General features: G+C 53.9%; 1 protein-coding gene across 5 annotated transcripts; it reads right to left on the reverse strand.

The window, feature by feature from the left end:
- Positions 1-511: 511 nt before the first annotated feature.
- On the reverse strand, positions 512-21,139 carry Snapc4 (small nuclear RNA activating complex polypeptide 4). Of its 5 annotated transcripts, none has more exons than XM_026395532.2 (24): positions 21,071-21,139; positions 19,248-19,452; positions 18,819-18,865; positions 17,677-17,844; positions 17,405-17,530; positions 16,818-16,896; positions 16,275-16,356; positions 15,250-15,354; positions 15,101-15,173; positions 14,576-14,740; positions 12,501-12,648; positions 12,180-12,286; positions 11,923-12,017; positions 9,262-9,356; positions 8,133-8,212; positions 7,404-7,880; positions 6,610-6,693; positions 6,237-6,378; positions 5,810-5,880; positions 5,189-5,299; positions 4,564-4,591; positions 2,344-3,950; positions 1,380-1,503; positions 512-718 (listed from the first exon to the last, which is right to left on the reverse strand). In XM_026395532.2, exons 2-23 carry the CDS (start codon positions 19,375-19,377, stop codon positions 1,387-1,389), a joined length of 4,137 nt encoding a protein of 1,378 aa, XP_026251317.2. In that variant the 5' UTR covers positions 19,378-19,452; positions 21,071-21,139; the 3' UTR covers positions 512-718; positions 1,380-1,386. The 5 variants fall into 5 exon arrangements, with proteins under 5 accessions (XP_026251317.2, XP_026251316.2, XP_026251314.2 ...); XM_026395531.2 differs by having other exon boundaries at positions 6,237-6,399; XM_026395529.2 differs by having other exon boundaries at positions 6,237-6,486.
- Between the last annotated feature and the right edge of the window lie 733 nt (positions 21,140-21,872).

Genomic DNA, 21,872 nt, shown 5'->3' on the forward strand with positions numbered 1-21,872 from the left:
CAGGCACCCCTCCTTTTACTTCTCTGAGCTGGAAATCTCCAGTGAGAAAATGAAGTAAGTGATGAGAACAAAGCCACAGGAGGGTCCCAGGCCCCGGGCGAGTGGGAAGCCACATGAGGAGACAGGACTGGGAAAGCAAAGGGGTAGGCACATGGCTGGGCTCTGGCCCGGAGCCAGGAAATGCCCACAGGAAAGGAACCACCAGAGGGAGGGAGCCACTGCTGTGACTGTGGGCAGGCAGGTGGCCACTGGTCCTGGGGACGCTGCCTGGGGCCAGTGTGGCCAGAGCCACAGTCTGTTTCCCCAAAACAGACAGGAGCCACTTCTCTAACCTCTCCAGAGCTCAGGGACCATGAGCTCAAGGCCCACTGGAGGCTGAGGACCCTGTGGCCGAGCCAGCTGGTGTCCCATGCATCCCCAGAGCTGACGGGCGGTACAATTCTGGTGGTGCCAGTCTGGGTCTACCACCCGGTACCCTAAGACAACAAAATCACAAAAGCTTGTCTTGCTCTTTAATTGAAAAATAGAACATTTACTTTATTCCTTCAAACACTGAGATTTGTACTTAGAGACCAGCCAAGCCTGGGACAACCAACGTGGCCATTCTGCTGGGTTTCTTCCTGCCTACTACAGGCAGCAGCTCTCCAGACTCTGGCTATTTTCTCCTGTACGGTGGACAATGGGCTCTTGGGGTAGGCGCGGGCTCTATGTCCTTGTCCTGAAACACAGGAGCACACTGATGGTGGGGGGCACTCGACTCCAGGAGGGCCCAGTACATGCAGCCAGACCCCAGACAGTACGGCCGGTGACACTGTGCCACAGGGGGAAAGGCACTGGAACCCAGGGTCGGATGCACAGAAGGCCAGCTGGAACACCAGGACACTGCCACCCTCCCCCCACATCATCCTGCCAGCTCCAGAACCTGTCCTGTGGTCAAAGCAACTGCTCTTGCCTCTGGGTGGGCTGACCTGACTCCCTCTTCTCAACCCAAACATACCAGGGCCTATAAGGCACTTGCTGTCCAAGACAAGGGACAGAGCAAAAGCAAAGTGCTCTTATGGGCTCAAGGCCACGGGTAGACCATAACTACACAGGTAGCGTGTGGCAGATGGCATAATCAGTGACACCAGGACGGATGGAGAGCATTCCCAAGGAATGGAGACTCAGCAAGGGGAGGGAGGAGCCTTGTAATCCTATGGGCAGAGGGCACAGCTGTGCAGAGGCCTTGAAGCACACAGGGAGAGCCTGTGTGACTTGGCCCTGTTCCTACCAGGCCCATACACACAAACAGCCTGTGGACGCTCACACCCGGCTTCAGCTTTGGTGCTCCCCAACAGAGGCGGCACCCAGCTCTCCTGGTTGCAGAGCCTGGGACTCACCTGCTGCTCACAGCAGGGGCTTCTGCTTCCGGGCATGCCGGCCATGCCTGGTCCTGAGCACATGAAGGTCATCAGAGGTATCCAAGTGGGAGGGAACAGCACCCTCGCTAGAAACCAGAGCTCCCTGAAATAAGAGCCCAGGCAAGGACAAATAAGAGTGACCCCCACAATGGGCAGTGGATGGGGGCACGGAGAAGGGCCTTGAGGGGAAAGCACTAGCCGGTCCTGACCCAAACAGAACAGGCCAGTTTCTTGGATCTGTCCTCACTCAGGGCACACTGTGAACCCAGTCAGGGCAGCAGGAGCTGAGCCAGGGAGGGGCTGAACAGGCCTTCCTGGAGCCCACAGGGGGCTTTCTCCCTCACAAAGGCATCGCCAACCCACTTTCAGGAAACCCTTCATGGCCAGCCTTCTGCTCTGAGGCAAGGGCCAGCAGGGACAGTGCAGAGGAACAGGGCTTGGCCCCCCCTGGGAAGGGAACAACGACCACCTCAGGGGGAAGGGGAGGGCATCACTGGAGGCTGCTGTCCACAGGTACCCCTGCAAGGCTGAAGCCCACTGTGGTCAGGCACAAAGGTCTGACACCTGGCAACAGGGGCAGCCAGGAGGACACAACAATGTTCCCAACATTTTGTTTCAAGGTTCTGGTGGGACAAGAAAGAAAAGTATTGCTAACACAGATGAGAAAACGTCCTGAGCTGAAGCCCTGGGTCAGGTGTGTGCCTGTGGTGGGCAGAGCTCAGAGCTGCCCAGCCTAGCTACCACGAGTTCTTCCCAACACCCACCCAGCATTTGGGGGGGGGGACCCCGAGTGGCAGGGCTGAGTTTCTGCAGTGTGGGCCAGCTTTTTCCTCCTGCGGGACGTGCAGCCAGTGTCCCTGTGCCACTTCATCAGCCCCTACTTGCCACTCTAGGAAGGAAGGACGTGTAGGCAGGAAAGTGCAACTGGGCCTGGCACCCTTACCTGGATGGGGACCGTGGTTGCTGGCATTGTCTGTGTTCTACTGGGCGCACAGCCTAACCAGTTGTCCCTGTCCTCAAGGTCCAGCTCACTCAGGAGGTCCTCATCCTCACTCTCAGAGCTGGCTCTTGTGGCCACTGACAGGGTGGTACGGATGCCACGGGGGGCCAGGGTGGCCAGGAGAGCAGGCAGTGTGAAGGCTGCCAGGAACCGTGCCTTCAGCAAAAGGTAGGCTGGGTTGTCCTGCAGCTGCCTCCGCACCAGCTCCAAGGAGGCCTGCAGCGTCCCAGCTGCCTCACTGGCCACTAGGGAGGAGGCCTTGTGCTCCAAGGCCTTCTTGTGGAGCAGGAGGTTGGACAGTGCTCGTAGGCTGGACAGGGTGGGGGGCTGGTAGGGTAGCCTGTTCCCCAGTGGGGGCACATGAACCCCTTGCTGTCCCCTCAGCCACTGCCGTATGGCTGCCTCACTTTCCAGGGAGAGCAGGCTCAGATCTAAGACCCCCTTCTCGGACCCAGACAACTGTGGCTTCTCTAGACCCAGAGGCCCCCCAGGCTCCAGTGTCCCTCCTGAGCCATTTGTGGGACCAGTGCCAACAGAAGCAGAGAGCTGGCTGGGCCAGGGGGGCTCTGCTTCAGGGCAGTTGGTCTGGGAAGATGTCCTTGGCACTGCAGCCTCCTTGACCACCTGGGCCTCTCCAAGAGCGCCAGGAACATTACCACCTACTTCTAGAGGACTCTGGGATGGGGGGCAAGTTGGGGGAGCTGAGGTGTCAGTCCTGGAAGAGGGGGCTGGATCTGTGTCCACACTGGCCTGGGGCTGTGAGGGGCAAGCAGGAGCCTCACAGCAGGGTGGTGGGAGCTTCGCAGGTAGCCCTGCAGGACCAGGGAGGCCCACCACTGCTGGTACTGGCATAGGTAGCAGCCCCTGGGCCGTGAGCACCCAGGTGACAGGCAAGGGGATGCTGGCTGCCAGGGGGGTCCCACTTCTGTGTGTGCCCAGAGCAGGCGTCAGGTTGAGGGGCTGCATGGGCAGTTGAGTGGGGCTGGGGGCTGCGGGGAAAAAGGGCAGAACCTCAGGTAGGCCCTGTTTCCGGGATGTGGTAGGGGCCTGAGACTGTCCCAGAATGCTCAGAGGACAGCCCACAGGGACCTGGCCAGGGCTTGGGGCAGGACTGAGAGGCAAGGCTTGTAGGGTGGGGAGTCCCTCATCCTTGGCTGAAACCCCAGTCTCCTGCCAACAGCCAGACGGGCATGCACTGGCTGCCATGGGGGCCCTAGGCCCAAAGCAGTCTGTACTGGAGACAGAACCTGTGGCTGGGGAACCCTGAGGCTGAGGGGCTGGCAGCACAGGGGGCCCAAGGGTCACAGGGGAGACCAGCAGCTGGGGAGGAAGAGCTGGGCCCTGGGTGGCCCTCCTGGCACGAGCCTCACGGAGCCGCTTCTCCCGAAGCAGCTCTGATACAGTCTTAGGCTTGGGTCGGGGACCGCGTGGGGCCGCCACAGGCACTTGGGGTGAGGTGGAGTTGGCCTGGCAGGACTCCTGTCCTGTGCTCCCTCTGTGGCTGGCACTCTTTGTAACATTCCGGGTTGGCACATTTGGGAAGGGGCATCCTGTAGAGGAACAGACATCCACAGTTGATGGGGAGCCCCAGGCACTGGACCTAGGGACATCAAGAGGCCCCTGCAGTGGGCAGCTGTTTAACAAAAGGGATGGGAGTCAGGTTCTAGACCAAGGGCTCCAGCTGCTTACCGCCAGATCTTTCACCTCATAGACCCCCAAGCTCCAATGCTCTGACCACAGTACAGGCAGCCCAGCCTGCTTAATAATGAATGGCCTGAGACTAGCCTAAACCCTAAGAATCTTCCAGACCAGGGCTATCTGGCTCACTGTTCCCCCTCCTGTGACAAAGCACTGTCCCCTCAAGGTCCCAGGACAGGTCCAGAACCAGGTTCTGCTGGCATGGGTGACTGGTGACTGCCATTAGGAACAGCCTTTGCTAGAGGCAACCTCTGGCCTCCTGATTCTATGCCTGGGCTGCCTCAGGGCAGGCAGGCAGGCAAGAACTCCAGCAGCCCTGGGCTTGCCCAGCCAGCTCTTGGCCCCTGGGTGGGATTCAACAGACACCCACCAACAGGGCCACAGGCTGTGGTGCTTGGAGCTGTGGCACCAGTGTGGCAGATGCTGCCTTTCCCACCAAGACAGAGAGAAGTGTGGAGGTGGTACCTGGGGTGCTCTGGGCACAGGAGGGAGCCTGAAAAGGAAAGAGACAGTCAGCCTGCAGGATGTCCTCGCTGGGTTCAGATCATTTCTCCCCACCCAGACCAACCTTTGACACTTTCTAGAGCCTAAGCCCAGCTCTGAACAGAGCTCAGGGGCCATGACAATGGCTGAAAGCCTGATGCTGTGAGCTCCAGGAGCAGGTACCCCTGCCAGAGCTCATCTGGTGGTTGACACAGCGTGGGGTTTGTGGCCTGTGGAGACCATGAAGTTGTATTTGATACTCAGACTAGTGATACTATTTTGTGGTTCCCAGCCTCCCCAGGAGACAGCTCCAGGGCCAGGTCTCCTGCTAAGCCTGAGTGTTTAGTTTCTGAAGTATGAGGTGCCTGCAGCTCCCAACCTCTGCCTGGGACAGGTGGTGTCCTGGGAGAGGCACAAGGTCCACAACCTGGCATGCCTCGGTGTCATCCCACTTGCACCTGCCTGGGACTCGCCAAGAAGCCTGTCAGGGCTCAGACCCTCACTGTGGGCATGCATAGGTCTCCCTCCCTGGAGGAGCACAGCAGGGAAGGCTGCTCTGAGAGGTGGGCCCCACTCCTCCAAGGGAACTGGACCCTGAGGCTGCTACCTGCAGAAGATGTGGCGGCAGGCCCTGGGTGCCAGACTGGAGTGATGTGGGTGGCTGGGTCTTCCTCTCACGAACAACATCCAGGCAGCCAGCAGTGTCGATCTGCAACAGCTGAGGGACACTGAGGTAAGGGCACGTCCCCTCCCCAGCCCCATAGGGTCCAAGTGCCTAAGTTATTAGTAGGAGGGGCACGGCTCTGACTGTGGTCCCCACGAGGCTGCCCTCAGGATAAGATTCACAGCCCAAGTTTTGGCTGGAGCCAGCTGGAGGCCACCAGAGCTTCGGGTCCCCTCAGATTGGACTTAGGTTCTCGGGCTGCCCCAGTCCAAGGCTGCCTTCCCTTCCTTCTGGTTAGCCTTTGAGTGTGCACCAGGCCTCCTCCCTCTCGTTCATCCTCCACTTAGACCTGGGGTTCTGGTGCCTATCCCCATTTTACACAAGGGGTTAAATGGAATGACCAGCTGCCCCTTCCATATTTATCTGCTGAAAGCTGTAGTCCCCAGAGGACTGTTTCCAAGGACTGGAACTTTAGATAACGAGACTTCAAGAAGTAAACCCCTGGCAAACTTCAAGTCTCCACCAAAAGAAGAAAGCCAACAGCCTCCTGCTCAGGTGGCTCACCTGAATCAGCAGCGTGAACACTGGGGTGCTGGCCAGCCGGGCGGGCTCTAACTGCATTCTGATGGTGTTAGCTGAGGGCACACAAGGGAAACAGCTCCAGCTACCAAGGTCCCCTTTGGGAGTCCGAGATCTCTCAAGGTGGTACAGGCAGGAGCAAGGAGAAGCCAGAACCCTGTCCCACACAAGCACCAAGGGACAGAAGCCCTCCCACTACTCAAAGAACCCCACACAGCTGTCCATTGCTGGAAGACCAGCAAGGGCAGAAGGAAGGCTGGCCCTGTTTCCTCAAACCTGTGGGGACAGTTGCCTCTGCCCCTCCCAGCAGCCTGACCCCAGGCATGGCCCATTTCTCAGACTCCTGATAGACCACCAGGCACCCTGTCTCCACCCTCAGCCCCCCAGGAGGCTCCCAGTACATGGGTAGTACCTCTAGTGTGCACAGCTGCAGGCCTGGGGGGGACCTGTGTGCAGGGCAGGGCGATATCACCCACCCATGGTGTCACAGCCAACAGAAGCCTACGCTCGAGGAGCCTCCGGTGCAGATTATGTCTCCGGTGCTGCTGTCCATTCTGGAAGGTTCCATGCCTCAGCTGCCATAGGTAAGGCCCAGCCATGCCGTCACCAGGGCCAGGCCCTGGGGGTGAGTCAGGTGGGGATGGCTGCCTCAGCCTCTCCTTCTGCAGGAAGAAGGCACCTGGGCCCCTGGCCAATAGGGCCACAGTATCCCCAACTCCCTCAATGTATGGTCACAGACAAGAAAAGACCACTCATACCAGGATGTAAGTGCTTTGGGCCCTCACCAGTGTGTGGTTCTGGACGGCCATACTGGTTCTCAGCACCTTCTGCACTGTCACCAGGGGTACTTTCAGCAGATGCTGTCCACCCTGACCAGGAGAGGAGGCTGGATGTGGGGGCCTGAAGCCTGTGCTGCTATGGACTTCCCTGGGCCAGAGCCTAGCCTGCAGGCCATGGGCGCCACTCCATGCTGGGAAGGTCTGCCACAGGACACGTGCAGCCCTCAGGCAGGCCTCGCTCCCAGGAGAGAGGCTGCCAGAAAGGGCCCTCGAGGTGAGGGTGTTGCTGTGGGCTGTGCTCCACCCAGGGGCAGCTGGGGCACCACTGCCTCCCCCACAGCCACCACTGCTCTGTACCCAGTGCCCCAACTCTTTTAAAACAGGGAGACAAGTCCATGTACGTGACGAGCTGGGCCAGCCTGCACAGGAGATGTCACATAGATGGGGGAAAATGGCTCCTCCCCGTCCCCTGACTTGGATGTAAAGTTTCACAAATGCCTCCCAGTCCAAGTGCCCACTTAGCCATGGCCCTGAAGCAGATCTCCCCTGGGCTTCTGAAGCAGAGCTGGGAACACTGGAGGCTGCTATTCTCTACAAAGGCTGCTGCACATGGGCAATTCTAACATCAGCCCAAAAAAGAACTTTCTAATGCACAATGAAGGAACATGGCTGGTGGATAGGCCACAGACCAGGCTGCCACAGTGTCACTTAACACCAGCCTCAGTGATCACCAAGAGTACAGGGTACCCACTTCTCCCCTTGCATACATCCAGGGGTGCACCTAGGGGCCTGGAACCCACCTCAGAGGCTGGCTCCTCCAGGCTTGCTGGGTGATGGTCTGCCAAGTGTGGGTCTTGGACACCTCTCGGGATGGGGCTGTGGATCCCGGTAGGGGCCTCTCTCTGGTTCAATTCCTGAGGAGCCAAGGCTGTGCTGGAAGCTTCCCTACTGCAACCTTGGGTAGCATCAGACTCCTTAGAAGGGCCAGTGAAGGCAGCAGGGTGTCCTGAGCAGCCCCCAGCCCCTCCCCTCTGCAGCTGGCTGGTGTTCTGCCTGGCAGGGACCCACAGGTCCATGTCTGGCACCGTGTACTTTGGGGACAGTGGCCCTCTGAGGCCCTTCTGGGGTTCCTCTAGCTCTGTCTCTGGGTCCTCGCTGCTGCTGCTACTGCTGCTGCTGCTGCCGCCGCCTCCAGTGCTACAGCTGCTGCTGCTATCGGAGCTCCAGCGGACTCTGCGACAGGGCCGCCGTCGCCTCCTCCGGAGACTCTTCTTCTTCTAAGTGGAGGAAAGGGTCACTTGGAGGCCTCTGCTGCCCAGGTTTGAAGGACAGGCCCCCAAACAGGAACACCTCAAGGGGTAGAAAGCAGCTGCTGACCAGGCTGGTCTCCCTCTGCCCCTGGCCTGGAGATAACCCAATGCCAGGGCCAGAAACTGAAGGCCCCTCCCCTCCCCTCCCCCAGGTATTCCAGGTGATGGGGCCTTCTGTCTGACTTTCAGGAAAGCTCCCCAAACAAACAGATGTCTTACCCCAGCCATGACCTTCCACTTGCTCAGGCACTGGGAGCCTGAGCGATGGGGTAGTTCAGAAGCTATTTTCGCCCAGTGACCTACAAAATCAAAACCACATGGAAACAGCTTCATCCTGATTCTCTCCAAGGACACAATCATCAGCTTGGAAAGAGGGCTTGCTGCCTGCAGGAGCTGAGCCTGGGCTCCTGGGGAAGGGCTTCCTGCACAGCTTCCTAGGCTTGGCAAGGAGCAGACGTCACTTATGTTGGTGCACCTGCAGTTTGGCAGCACCCGAGTCTTGGGGTGATCAGGGAAGTACTGGCAAACATGCAACCAAGAAGGAAAAGTCACCCACACATTCTAAACGTGGGTCTCCCACAATCTGCTATAATCAGGCTCCATGCACACTGGACATTCCATGGATTTATGCCCCCTTTCAGGTAGTACTGGGTGGGAGGGAAACCAGGAGCCGCTTTAATTGGGCAGTGTGACAACAGGTGACAAAGAGTCTTTGTGTTTGGATGTCCTTAAGCCTAGCAATTCCTTAACTAGGATAACTCTGAGAAGATATTACAAACATGAAGATTTAGCTAAAAATCACAAAAGAAGTAGTAAGAATTTAAGTATCTGTCAGGAGAAGGCTGATTAAATAAGGTATGTTCTGCACTCCAGGGAAATACAATGTAGCCACTGAAGGCAGGAGAGTGGTCAGTGCAATTGCCACAGTGAGCTAAGCAGCAGGTCACAAGACCAGGCAAGGGCTGAGTAGCAGCTGCACAGGGCAAGTGGTGCTGGGCACACGGCAACAGCAGTGCCTCGGGCCAGGGTGGCTGTCTTATTTTACTTCTAGATTTCCTGAAGTGAATATGCAGTAACTCATAAAGGGGAGCCAGAATGTGGCTCTGTGGCTAAGGGCTTGCCTAGCAGGCATGAGGGGTTTCCATCCCCAGCACCCAAACCAACACAACACAACAAAAACCCCCAAATTTGTAATGGGAGAGGCCACCACCATTGTCAAGACAGTGAGAAATGAGGCCAGAGAGCTAATCTCAGGCAGCAGTGAGCCATAGGCCTATAGGATCTGCAAGCCTTCACCATGAGCTCCAGGCTGGCAGGATCTAGAGGAGCGAACACCTCCACAACTCACCAACACCATATTTTTCTATTAATTCGATTAACTGCTCCTCCTCTTTTGCATTCCATCGCCCCTTTTTCAAACTAAAATGTAATCTTCTGAGATATCTGAAAGGGACATGGAAACAAAGGGACAATTTAGATGCCAAGATACTTTCCACAGCTGTCCAGCTTCTGTAACGATTTCTCAGACATAACACCAAAAGCACAAGAAAAATATAAACAAATTTATCAAAATTTGATAATTTTCTACTTCAAAGAAAGCAGAAAGATAAGCCACAGATCGGGAGATTATCTGCAAATCATGTATCTGATAAGGGGCTTCCATCTGGATTACGTGAAGAACTCTTATAAATCAATAACACAAAGACAAGTAATTTTAAAGATGGGCAAAATATTTCAACAAAGATAAGTGCACATATACATGTGTATATCTGGCCCAGAGACATCATGCAAAGATGTCTCACAGAGCTAGCCATCAGGAAAACGCAAACCCAGGCCAGCAAGGCAGTACTTCACACCCCCTAGGATGGCTACCATCAGAGAAACAAGAGCTGGTGTGGATGTGGACTACTAGACCCCAGGCTGCGCTGGGAATACATTTTAAAAATAGTATGGCAGTTCCTCAAAAGGCTGAACACAGTTACTACTTGATCCGGCAATTCCACCCTCAGGATATGGCCAAAAGAAATTGACATTTGTGGGTGCTGGGTTTGAAGCTCACTGGTGGAGAGCTCGCCTAACACATTTGAGGAACTGGGTTTAATCCTCAGGACCACATAAAAATAAATAAGTAAAATAAAGGTATTACGTCCATCTACAACAAAATGTTTTAAAATCTACTTATGTTTTGTATCTATTCATTAGTTTTGGTATGCTATGGTTTGGATGTGAGGTGTTCCCCAAAAGCTTATGTGTGAGACAATGCAAGGTTTAAAAGGGTTTAGAAGGAAATGATTCGGTTATGAGTCTTAACCCAATCACTGAATCAATCCCTGATGGGATAAACTGAGTAGGGGCTGGAGGTGGACAGGTAGGGCTGTGGGAGGTGGGTCCCTGGGAGCGTGGCCTTTGGGGTACCTATTTTGTATCTGGTAAGTGGAGTTTCTGCTATCTGGTCATCACACGAGCCACCTTCCTCCACTGTACTCTTCTGTCACAATGTTCTGCCTTACCTAGAGCCCTGAGGAATGGAGCAAGCTTTCTACAGACAGAGACCTCTGAAATTGTGAACCCCAAATAAACTTGTTTTCCCTTAGAATTGTTCTGATTGGGTTTTTTAGTCACTACAGCAAAAAAGCTGACTGAATAGGGTAGAACCCTGCTCACCATGGAGGAGCTGCCGGGTTTTGCACCACCCCAAGTCCCCACCAGACCCAAGGGCTCCAACTCTTCTGCATCTTCACCAACTTTTTTTTTCTTTTCCTTTTTCTTCTTAGAAGTACTGAGGATTGAACTCATGGGTGCTCTATCTCTGAACTAATCCTCAGCCCTTTTAAAATTTTTTATTTTGAGACACGATAGTTGCTAAGTTGCTGAGGCTAGTCTTAACTCACCGTCCTCCTACCTCAGTCTCCCTACCAGCTGGGATTACAGGTTGAATGCCACCACACCCACCTTTCTTTAAAAAAAAAAAAAATAACGTTCACCCTACTGGGTGTGAAGTGGTATCTCATTATGGTTCTGACTGCTTTGGTGATGACTAGTGATGATGGCTTCTTTTCATGTGTTTATCGGCCACCTGTGTGCATTCTTTGGAGCTGTGCCTGTTTCCTGACCCAGGCTCAGTGTTGTCACTGAGGCTGCTGGAGTGATGAGACTGTCAAAAGTCCTGTGGTGGTGCCACATAGCTCAATGAGTACAATAAAGACTGCTGGGGCTAAGGATGTGGCTCAAGTGGTAGCACACTCGCCTGGCATGCGTGCAGCCCGGGTTCGATCCTCAGCACCACATACCAACAAAGATGTTGTGTCCGCCGAGAACTAAAAAATATTAAAAAATACTCTCACTCTCCCTCTCTCTCTCCTCTCTCTCTAAAAAAAAAAAAAAAAAAAAAAAAAGACTGCTGGCCTCCACACTTCAAAAGAGTGAGTTGTGAGGTATAGGAACTACATCTCAAAGAGCTACTAAACAGATGAGGGAAGAAAGGAGCAGGTTGCAGTAGCTGCCTGGAGCCTTGCCTACCTGCTTTCTGGGGGTAGGAGATCTAGCAACCAAGAGCTGCCACGTGAAGCCAGCATCGTACTCCTGGTTGACCAGTAGTACAAATGTCTTCTAAGTCTGGGTTGTAAAAAAATATTTTATCCATGCCAGGGCACACCTATAATCCCAGTGTCTCAGGCAGTGGAGGCAGGAGAATTGCAAATTTGAGACCTGCCTCAGCAATTTAGTGAGACCCTGTCTCAAAAATAAAAAAACAAAAAGGGCTGAGGGTGTTGCTCAGTGATAGAGAGCCCCAGCACAAAAAAAAAAAAAAAAAAAAAAAAAAAAGAAAGAAAGAAAGAAAAAAAAGAAAAAAAAAAAAGGCAAAGCTTATCCTGGTATGCAGAGATTCTTAGGCCCCACCCTCCTCATTGACAGCATAGCATTCCTGGGTCAGCCATCTGGCCTGCCCTGTAGCCTAAGGAGAGTGATCCAAACAAGCCCTTCCTCACCTGGGTGCTATGCAACTCACCGATCTCTGCACTGGGCATCGCTCCTACCTGGCACCTCTTCCCGGATTTTAAACCAATCCTGCTCCCCATATTTGGCAACAGCTTGAAGCAATTTCTATAGGAAGGGAAAGGCAGACAAATGTTACCTTCTGGTTACAGCTGTAACCTGACTATCCAGAGCCTGTCAGGCTCAGATGCGAATGCCAAGCATAGCGGCCACTCAGGAGAGCCAGGGGAAATCCGCTGAAGACAACTTTCCTCAGGCTCAGAAACTTACGGCATCTTCCTCTGGGGCCCAGAACCCCTTTTTCAGGCTGGGATCCAAGCTCTTGGTCCACCGATAAATCAGCTGCATGGAGTCTCTGCCCTCCATGTAGTAGACAACTATGGATAGAGGGTTTGTGGGGCTGAGAGGCCTGGCATCTAAATGGGCACACAGAAGTCACTCTGACCCTTAAGAATCCCATTGTGCAGTACTTGGGGGCGACCAGCCATTGTTTTCCCTCCAAACTCTCACAAGCACAGAGGTGAACTGCCCCAGCAAGTCCCTTTCCTGCCTAGTGGGGCCTCAGACTATTAGGGCATATGGCACACTCACTTCTGCGATAGGGAATGTGGCTCCCAACACGCATCTCCTGCACCAGCTGGGTGAGCATGCGGTCCTCCTCCTCTGTCCACTCCTTGCGCTTCAGGGCTTTGTTGTGCTGCTGGAATTTCTGCAGGCACTGGAAGGCGCTGCGGCTGGTCTTCCCAAGGCCAAACAAAGCACAGAGGTGTTACTGGGCTTTGCCCTGCACATGAAGGGATGTCCAGAATGGTTTTTGAGTGTTCTGGGACTGGTGGGCCTGAGCACCATGGGGCACATGCTTCTGTGAACCAGCATTCTCCTCTTCTAGCTCCTACAGGTAGCTCCTAGGTAGTGACACCAGACTCACTACCCAGGACCAGGTAAACATCAGCCTCCTGGAAGAAGGCTCTACCATTTATACTGAGTCAATGGCTACTTCAAACAATACCTAAACCACCCTGTCAACTCTCACACTTGATGGAAGGGAGCACCCAGCTTGGAAGGAGTAGAGCTACCCTGTGCCTCACAGATCTATAAGCCTGTTGTTGGTACCTTCTAGCTCTTGATTTCCAAGATGGGCACTGCTGGGATGGTGCTTGGTGTGGCATCCACAGCTCCAGACACCAAGAGGGAGAATCCGGCAAACAAACCCTTAGCTACACAACTGATGCTTATCTCCTGGTGGGAAACTGGCCTTCTATGGACAGGTTCCCATAACATGAACCCTCTTCTTCAAAGCAAGCTCTTGAGCAGAGGACTCCTGGGGCTGGATGGCAGTGCTTAGCCCTGAGGTCTGCTTCCGAGCTTTCCTCTCAAACACTTCTGAGGCTGCTATGAGGTGTGAGCCCAGAGGTGCCCTCACTGTCGTGCTGGCATGCCTCTGTGCTGGGTTGCTGCACAGCCAGCCTTCTTGATGTGGGCCTTGCTAATACTGTCCTCCCAAACCTGGTCTGCTGTGTGCATGGGTACACACTGCCCGAGGCAAGACTGTGCCCTTTCTTCAGCTGTCCACCCAGTGAAAGTAAGACACTCAGTCCCAAACCTGCCTGACTGGCCTTCAGAGTGGAAAATGCGTGTGTTTGTTTGTTTGTTTGTTTTTGTGGGAGGAGTACTGGGGATCAAATACTCAGGGATGCTCTACAAATGAGCTACATCCTCAGTACCCCCCGCCACCCCACTCTGCTTCTTTAAATTGAGACAGGGTCTCATCAAGGTGCTGAGGCTGGCCTTGAAATTGTGATCCTCCTGCTCAGCCTCCTGAGTCACTGGGATTATAGGCATGAGCCATTGTGCCCAATTAAAGAAATGTTTTTAATTTTTAAACATTTTGGGCAGGCACAGTGGTGCACACCTGTAAATCCTGGCTACTCAGGAGGCCGAGGAAGGAAGACTGCAGGTGGACAGCAGGGCTGGGGTATGGGTCACTTTCTTTCTCACACAAACACACAGGTTTTGGCAAGTCTAGCTAGTTTGCGACAGCCATGTGCTCTGAAGGGATCACTAGAGCTGAGGCTCAGCGGCAGAGCACCTGCTGCACACATGTGAGGCACTGGTTCCAGGCTCAGCACCACATAAAAACAAACAAAGAAACAAATGAAATGAAATTGTGTTCATCTACAACTAAAAATATATTTTTTAAAAGTGATAACTTTTCAAAATAAGATTTTTCAGAGCACATTACCGGATCATAAACAAAAAACATAACCGGAATAACAAGCACAGCGAGGACTTCAGAGACCTATTTAAAAATGAAAAACCAAAGTCTAGAAAAACCTGGGTTCCAAGAAACAACAAGAACTGAAACTAAAGATTCTCTAGAAATCCACAAAAAAGACATTCTGCACTAGGCTGCTCTCAGAACTGTGGCCTTTCTTCAGCTGTCTACCTCACCCGGGAGAGCAGAAAAACAGTCTAAGAACTCAAAAGAAACTAGAAAATACCAACAAAATAAGCTCCACAGAAGGCTGACGGAGGAGAAAGCCCTGAGCACAGCTGCTCTCTGCAGCAGAGATTGCAGTCAGGGCCTTCAGCAGGATCCAAGCGCTGAGGCCCTTGGAGGCCAATCGGGCCGTGGTGTGGGAATGAATTCATGTCTTGCTCCTTACCCCCAGCTCCTCTGCAACTAAGTGCCACTCCAGGTGGCCATGCGTAGCTGCGATGGCCCTCAGCTGCTCCACCTCCTCGACACTCCACTCTTGCTTGTTGATGCTTGGATGCTCAGAGCTCTGCCAAAACTTCTGGATCTCCTCTGCACTGCGGCCTCCTTCAAACTGTGCCAACAAGAAAGAGTCTTTTGGGGTTACCAACTCCAAGCACACTCAGACACAGCACTGGACTGAGCTGTTACTCTGCCTGTCAGTCACTCCTGTGGGCAGAAATAAGTGGAATCTATCCAGCTCACAAGGCCTTGCCCAGCGAAAAATGCAGAGATAGGTTCACATGCAAAGCTAGGAACCTTAGAAACTTCCACCTTAGAAGAGCTGCCTCACACCAGTGGCGAGGGGCCTACGAAGCTGCTTTCTCCTCTCAACTGCTAGATGTGCCTTTGACTTCAGGGGTTAAGAGGCCAGGGAAAGTGTGGCCTGCCCACCTAAATGTGACCCACATCCAGCTGCCGGAGTCCAACTCACGTGGATATTGGAAATCTTCTCCCAATCATGGTTGTCCAGCCTGTTCCCCAGCAAGGCCTCCTCTGGAAGCTGGCTGAGGGAGGGACAGGGTGTTAGGTTCATACCTGGCCTGCTGGTTCTCCCCGGAGCCCTGGAAGGCCCTGGCTCACTTGATGTCCTGGATCTCCTTCTCTGCCTCCCTAACCTGCTTCTCCAGGGCCTGCTGCTCTGACTCACTGGAGACCCGGCTCTGCTTCTGGCGCAAGTACTCGAGCCTGAAAGGCAAAATGGAAGCAGGCTGTGGGTGGTGCCATGCTCCTGGGGGCCAAGGACTGGCTCTTGGAGTGCTCTTTCTCCTGCCTCAGCTGTGCACCCCCTTTGGGGTGTGCCTACAGTCAGAACAGTATCATCCAGGGCAAGAGCTGCCATGTGTTTGTGGAAACAGGTGGTAGCTACCTGCTGCCAGTGCCTTAGAGCCTGGACGACCATGCAAACCTGGGTGCACAAGATGCAGACAGCTGCAGACATCCTGATTCAGGCCAGGAAGGGAAGAACTGGCTATTTCACAACCTCAAGAAGGACTTGATGTGTGTTGCTGCCACAAACCCTCACCATATACAATCCATGAGGGGGCTGGTGAACACTCGGCAACCCATGGTCTAGCCCAGGGCTCCTGGTGCCAAATGCCATCTGCTCCATCAAAAAGACACCATCCTCCCTCCTCCATGCAATACGTGTACACAGGCACTGGGGACCTGGGTCTAAGGGACTGTCAGTCCAGATCAGACCCTGTGATTCCTCCTCTGGCACTGCCTGAGGATCTGCTGGTGCCCCAGCTCTGGCAGGAACTTGTATCACCAACCTAATTATCAAAGCAGCAGCACCCTTTGAGCATGCATAGCCAGGTGGCACTTTGTGATACCCTGTGGCCATGTGACACTCCCACCAGCAGATCTAGAGAGCAGGCTTCATGCATGAGGGAAACAGAGGCCCAGAGAAGAAACTGCCTAAGCCAGCAATGTCTGTGGCTACCTCCTCCAGAGGAGGGTAAAGCTCAAGCACCAGCATCTCTCTGGGGATGGTAGGGCTGTGGCAGAGGGAGGAAACATGCATGCTGGACCTTGCAGAGCCCATATGGCTACCCAGGTTTCCCACTGCAAGAAAAGCTGTGCTGACCTATGCCTTTCCCACTTACTTCAGTAACTTGGGCTGAAGCAGGCGCTGCAGGCGGTCACTCACCACTGACTTTCGGAGCAAAGCTTTCTCCCAGTGCTTCCCTGCAGAGGAGCAACACCATGGCAGTCTCACACACTCCCCAGGACCCAATGCAACCCTGGGCATCACTACGGGTCCCACCTCCAAAGGAGGAAGCTGTGCTGAGGCTCTGTGGATGCCAGTCAAGCAGTGAGATGCAACCCAGATGCCAGCCCCTCTTGTCTAGCAAAGGACCTCACCTGAGCCCTACCCCAAGTTCACAGCAGGTCTGACAGGGCTGACCATTTCCAGCCAGGGCAGGATGAGTGGGGTTTGGGGTGGTCGCCATCTGCCCCCGTGACAGGTTTTTTGGAAAAGAACCAACCCAGCAAGAGAAAGGCAAGAGGTCAAGTGGCCAGTCCCAGTGTTCAAAGCCTGAGGGAGCACATAAGGCCACAGGACAAATAGGCCTAGGAGAGGCAGGGCCATGGGAAAGGCCTCCTGGGTCCCCACACTCAGAGAACTGGCTGGGCTGGGCTCTTACACTTGGTCACCAGGAGCTCCTCGAAAGCCTTGATTCCCTGAGCAGCCTTCTCTCGTGTCTCTTCATTGGCAGGAGGCCCCTGTCAGAGCGCATGGTGTCACCATGTGGCAGACCAGGCTGCATTCACCTGCAGGGTCTAGCACACACCTCCAAGGCCCAGGCTGGGACTCAAGTCATTTCGTCCCAGCCTGCTCATGTGCCTGCTCACATGCAGACCAGACACTAGACCTCTGCAGCCAGAGCTGACAGCTGGGTATGAGCCAACTGGGACAGTGGGGGGACTCAGTGACTCCATGAGGGCTGACAAGGAGCCCAGGCCTGCTAAGAGCAACACTGGGACCTCCACATGGAAGACTTCCTAATTGCCCATGGTGCCACTTCAGGGAAATAGGCCCCTGATGATTTGCCTACTCAGGAAGAAGACCTTGACTTTCATAAGATAAAGCAAAGCTTTGAGGAAGTTGGATCACATCATCCTGAAGGGCCAAAGGGAACTTAAGACCACTCACAGCAGACTGTGGAGATGAGAGCTCCTCCCCATAGGGTGCTGAGCCCTGCCAACAAGAAGCAGGGCCTCACTCACTCACCACTCCAGTGACCCTGTCTTTGAAGTACGGTTTCATGAAGTGACCGATGTACATGTTTGGGGGTAGGCTCTTGCCGTCCTTCACCCTGGGGCCTCTGGACCCAGCCAGATCCCATAAGATCTCCTCCTGGGACATAAACAAGGCCAACTGCAGGCCATGTGGGGACAAACAGGGGAGGTGGCTGGGGAGCAGACCAACCAAAACCCTGTCCTAGGAGCATCGTTGTGCAGACTCTCAGGATCAGGGGGGTCAGCATGCATGGGCATCCCTACCTGTTGCTCCCTGTTCTGGGCCAAAAGCAAGCTGACCTCTGCCAGCTTCTCTTGGATGACCTCCTGATAGACCATGTTCAGCTGTAGACAAGTCTCAGGGTCTTCAGGGAGGGTTTTATCCTTGGGGTCTTCCTCATCATTGCTGGCCTCACCCCACCTTTCTTCTTCCTAGTTAGGAACCAGAAACAGGAAATGAAGAAATAAGATATAGGGGTATTTCCCCTCCCCACAGCCCTCGACACCTGGGACGTGGAGACAACTCCAGTGCAACATCACCAAATGTGGACCCAAGAGGTGACTCAGGTGAGTGGCAGGGCATGTCTGTGGGAATCCCCAACCACTATTCCTGATCCACAACAAAGGGAGATCCAATTGTTTGAAGTAGGGCCATTGTGAGAAAATAAGTAGCTTCCAATTACTAAAAGAAAGGTTCCTGTGAACACTGAACTTCACGCTAGCTCATGTTGCTTCTCTCTCTATACCACCTGCTACAGGTTATGAGGAGGAAATTGTCTGCAGAGCATCACAGCCCAGAGCTGAAGACACCAATGCACCCACCAGGGGGCGATGGTCCAAAGCCCTCAGGACTGTGTCCTCTGCCTGAGGAGTGCCAATACAGCCCTCGAACATACAAGAGGACTTTACCTATGAACCTGAGAAAATAAGCAAACTGCAATAATTTCCTAAAGTAAAACTCCAAAATAGACACAAAATGATTAATAACAACTGACAAACCTAGGGGTTTACTAGGCGCTGTTCTAGATGCTCATCTTTGCTCAAGCAATCCCATTATTCAGATTGGTAAACTAAGACAAAGCAGACAAGCTGTGGGGGCAGTCAGGTGCATGATGTGGAGAAACAAAGTTAGCATTTTATCTCCTTTGTTATTTTCTCCCTTTCAGCGTCTATATCTATGACTTCTGCCTGCTCCACAATACATTATGAGGTGTTAAATAAAAACCAACAACGCTTGTAATCCCAGCAGCTCAGGAAAAAGGCTGAAGGCACAGCCACTAAGCTTTTAACAGTGGCTGTTTCTGGGAACAATTTTTAATTTTAACAACAAATACTCTCTGATGTTTTGTTTTCATAACATGTACTAATTTTACAATGCAAAATAAACAAGGGCGAGTAGCAGTTACCAGGATTGGGGGGTCAACAGCTTCCAAGTCTTCACTGGGCAGTGAATCTGTTGGAAACAAATACACTGTACTGGAGGGTGATGATGGAAATGATGGGAACGGAAAGTGGTCCCTCTAGAGGACTGTGGGAGAGCCCATAGAAGAGATCCTGGATGTCTATGCGACAGTCAGCTCTGGGCCCACCCTCTCTTCCCAGGACAGCATGCTTACCCAGAGGGCCCTAGAGCCCAAGGCCAGAGGGCAGCAAAGATGGGGTACCAGCAGGCCCATGGGCTAGTTAGCAACAAAGGACTGGGATTAACTCTCTGGCTGGGGAAAAGGCAGAGGCTATTCTGGGCAGGAAATAGGACCTGGTCATGCAGCATGAGGCTGAAAAGAACCTGGAGGGTGCACACGCTTTCAGTCACACTCTAGGATGGCTAGGCTTACCTGCATCGGAATCCGAATCAAGACTTGATTCTGAAACCTCCACATGGATGTTGGAGGTGCTGGGATCCAAAATCCTTTCCAGCTCCTTTATCTCCTTTGTTATTTTCTCCCTTTCAGCATCTACATCCATGACTTCTGCCTGCTCCACAATACATTATGAGGTGTTAAAAACCAACAACACTTGTAATCCCAGCGGCTCAGGAAGCTGAATCAAGAAGATCACAAGTTCAAAGCCAGCCTCAGTAACTTAGTGAGGCACTAAGCAACTCAGTGAGACCCTGTATCTAAGTAAAATACACACACACAAAGGTTGGGGGGCAGGGGCTAGAGATATGTCTCAGTGGTTAAGTGCCCCTGAGTTAAATCCATGGTACAAAAAAAAACAACAACAACAACAAAAAAAACCAAACAAACAAAAAACAAAAACCCAAACCCCAAAACAACCATCAAAGTGCCAGGACCCATCCTTCTTCAGACACATACTTACTGGGGATGGCAGAATCCTGCCCTGGGTTCCCCAGAGGGAAGGCCCAGCCTAGGGAACTCCAGAGCTGCAACCTTCTGCACCCCCAAGAACTCCTGCTCTTTGCTCTATCAGGGGCCAACATCCTATCAATGTCCCACTGCCAGCTAAGGCTAGAAGCAGTACCGGCAGGGGATGGACAGACTACCTGCATGGTTTCTGCTCCTAGGTCCAACCATAAGGAAAAAGGTCACCTAGTATAGAAAGTGCAGGGCCATGTCACCAGCAGCCTAAGACCGGATGCTCAGCTCCCGTGAAATATGAACCTGTGACCAGAGCTGCAGGGCTGGACACATAAGGCACTAAACAAATGGTCACTGAAACAAGGTTAACTAGGCTACTGCCATTAACAGGCCTGGAAAGCAGGCTCCCAGAGGTAAGGCTTTGCCCATTTCCTGCCCTATCTCCAGCCTTGGAATAGCAGGTGATAGTGTTGACACTGAACCAGTTATTTGCTGAAGCACAGGGAACTTTTTCTGTGCAGGGAACACTGGTGAGTAAAGTCTGGAGGGAGAAGGAAGCTGGGAAGAGAGAAGGGTGGGAGAATAAAACACTGGCAGAGAATATTCTAGAAAACATAAGCACACACCCAGAATCAAAAACAAAGAGAAAAACCTTCCCAGCCCTTGGCATGGCTTCTCCCTGATGAGAACTGACAGGGTCCTGCCCTGCAGTAAAAGAGAGTATGTGCCAGTGGGGGCCCTTTGGCTGAGTGGCTCCTGCTAAGGCACCTCGTTTAAACCTGGAATTCAACTCAGCGAGAAGCCAACCAGATCTGCAGCACACACTGGCCAGGCAGTGTTCTTCTGGAAGCCCGGCCCAAAAGGGAAAGGCATCTTGTGCTGCACAGAGAGCGCCACTTCTCATCCCGCTCGCTCCCACGCTGCTCAGGCCGAGCAGAAAGGAGGTCGAGGACACAAGTTCCTGCGTCACAAGCCACCGGCCTTCCCAGCTGTCTGGTCCTCTCTCCCTTCAAAGCGCAAAACCTCACAGACTCCCCAGAAGACGGCGGGCACTGGACAGCCCACTCAGCCCCAGCTGCTCCCCGGGGCCACGAGTCCCCTTGGGGCGGGACTGACAAACCCCAGGAAGCCGTAGAAGCACGGGCTTGGAGACACTTCGGCCCTGCGCCAGGGCGAGGGGCGGGGGAGGCCAGCCGGTCCCAGGCCGACGCGCGCTCGGGGCCTACGCCGGGCCGCCTCGCCCCCTCCTGGACTCGGCTGTCCGCTCCTGAAGACAGCGCGACTTCCGCCGGGCGGCCCCGATCCCGCCACCCACCCTCCCCTTGCTTGCGCCTCACCTGCCTTCACGGCCGCACGGTCTCCCAAGCGACCGAAGATACCAAGCTTCCTGCGGTCGCGGAAGTGGAGCGCCGCGCACCGGAAGTCCCGCCCCGGCGGCGCGGAGCACCACGGGAAGGCTGCGGCTGATTGGCGGAAGTGTGGGGTGCGCAGTACCCCGCTGAGCTCGCTCCTGGTAGCCCGTGGGGTTTGCGTGACGGCCGGAGGGAGGGCTTCCCGCCGGCCCGAGTCCCCTCTCTACGTGTTCACACCTTCGTGCCTCCGGACGTCCAGCCTGCAGAGCCGCCGGGCCGGCAGTTCGTGCCTTTGAGCTTGCCAGCGTGGACTGAGGACACCCCAGCGCTGCCTGCGCGGGGTCGGGCCTCTTTTCAGGACCTGATGCATGGAAGATGAGCCGGCTGGAAAACTGTACTCGGTCGGGGCAGGAGCCTGTCGGGTGAAATGAGGTGGGCTTTTGGTGACAAAGAGCTAGAGCCACCAAAAGGTGAGGCCTGGTGAGGGCCCCGCAGGAGCCTGGGACTGGCGAGAGAGTGTGAATGTCGGAAGCTGGAAGCTGTTGGTTCTTTGGGTAAGAGCTATTTTATCGCCTGCACTGTACCAGGTCTTGCTTGTACACAAAACCCAGAGGTACGGATTAAACTTCACCATAGATTGTGCTTCAGAGTTTTTGCCTTGGAACACTTTAAACATACCTAGGGAAAAATATGCAAACGTCTGTGTATCCACCCCCACCTCACCCGCTGACATTGCAGCAAGTGTTGGGTGCATTAACTGAGGGCTGCCACCCTGCTTTGGGTCCAG

Source organism: Urocitellus parryii, chromosome 4, assembly GCF_045843805.1.
Source record: "Urocitellus parryii isolate mUroPar1 chromosome 4, mUroPar1.hap1, whole genome shotgun sequence".
Lineage (NCBI taxonomy): Eukaryota > Metazoa > Chordata > Mammalia > Rodentia > Sciuridae > Urocitellus > Urocitellus parryii.

Bases quoted from the DNA above. Each gene is read 5' to 3' on its own strand.
- Snapc4 (XM_026395528.2), bottom strand. From the start codon at position 19,377: ATGGATGTAGATGCTGAAAGGGAGAAAATAACAAAGGAGATAAAGGAG. The intron at 17,845-18,818 runs GTAACTGCTACT...GTTCCTAACTAG, and splicing joins CTGTTGACCCCCCAATCCTG to GAAGAAGAAAGGTGGGGTGA. The intron at 16,357-16,817 runs GTAAGAGCCCAG...GCTCCTCTGCAG, and splicing joins GGAGCTCCTGGTGACCAAGT to GGAAGCACTGGGAGAAAGCT.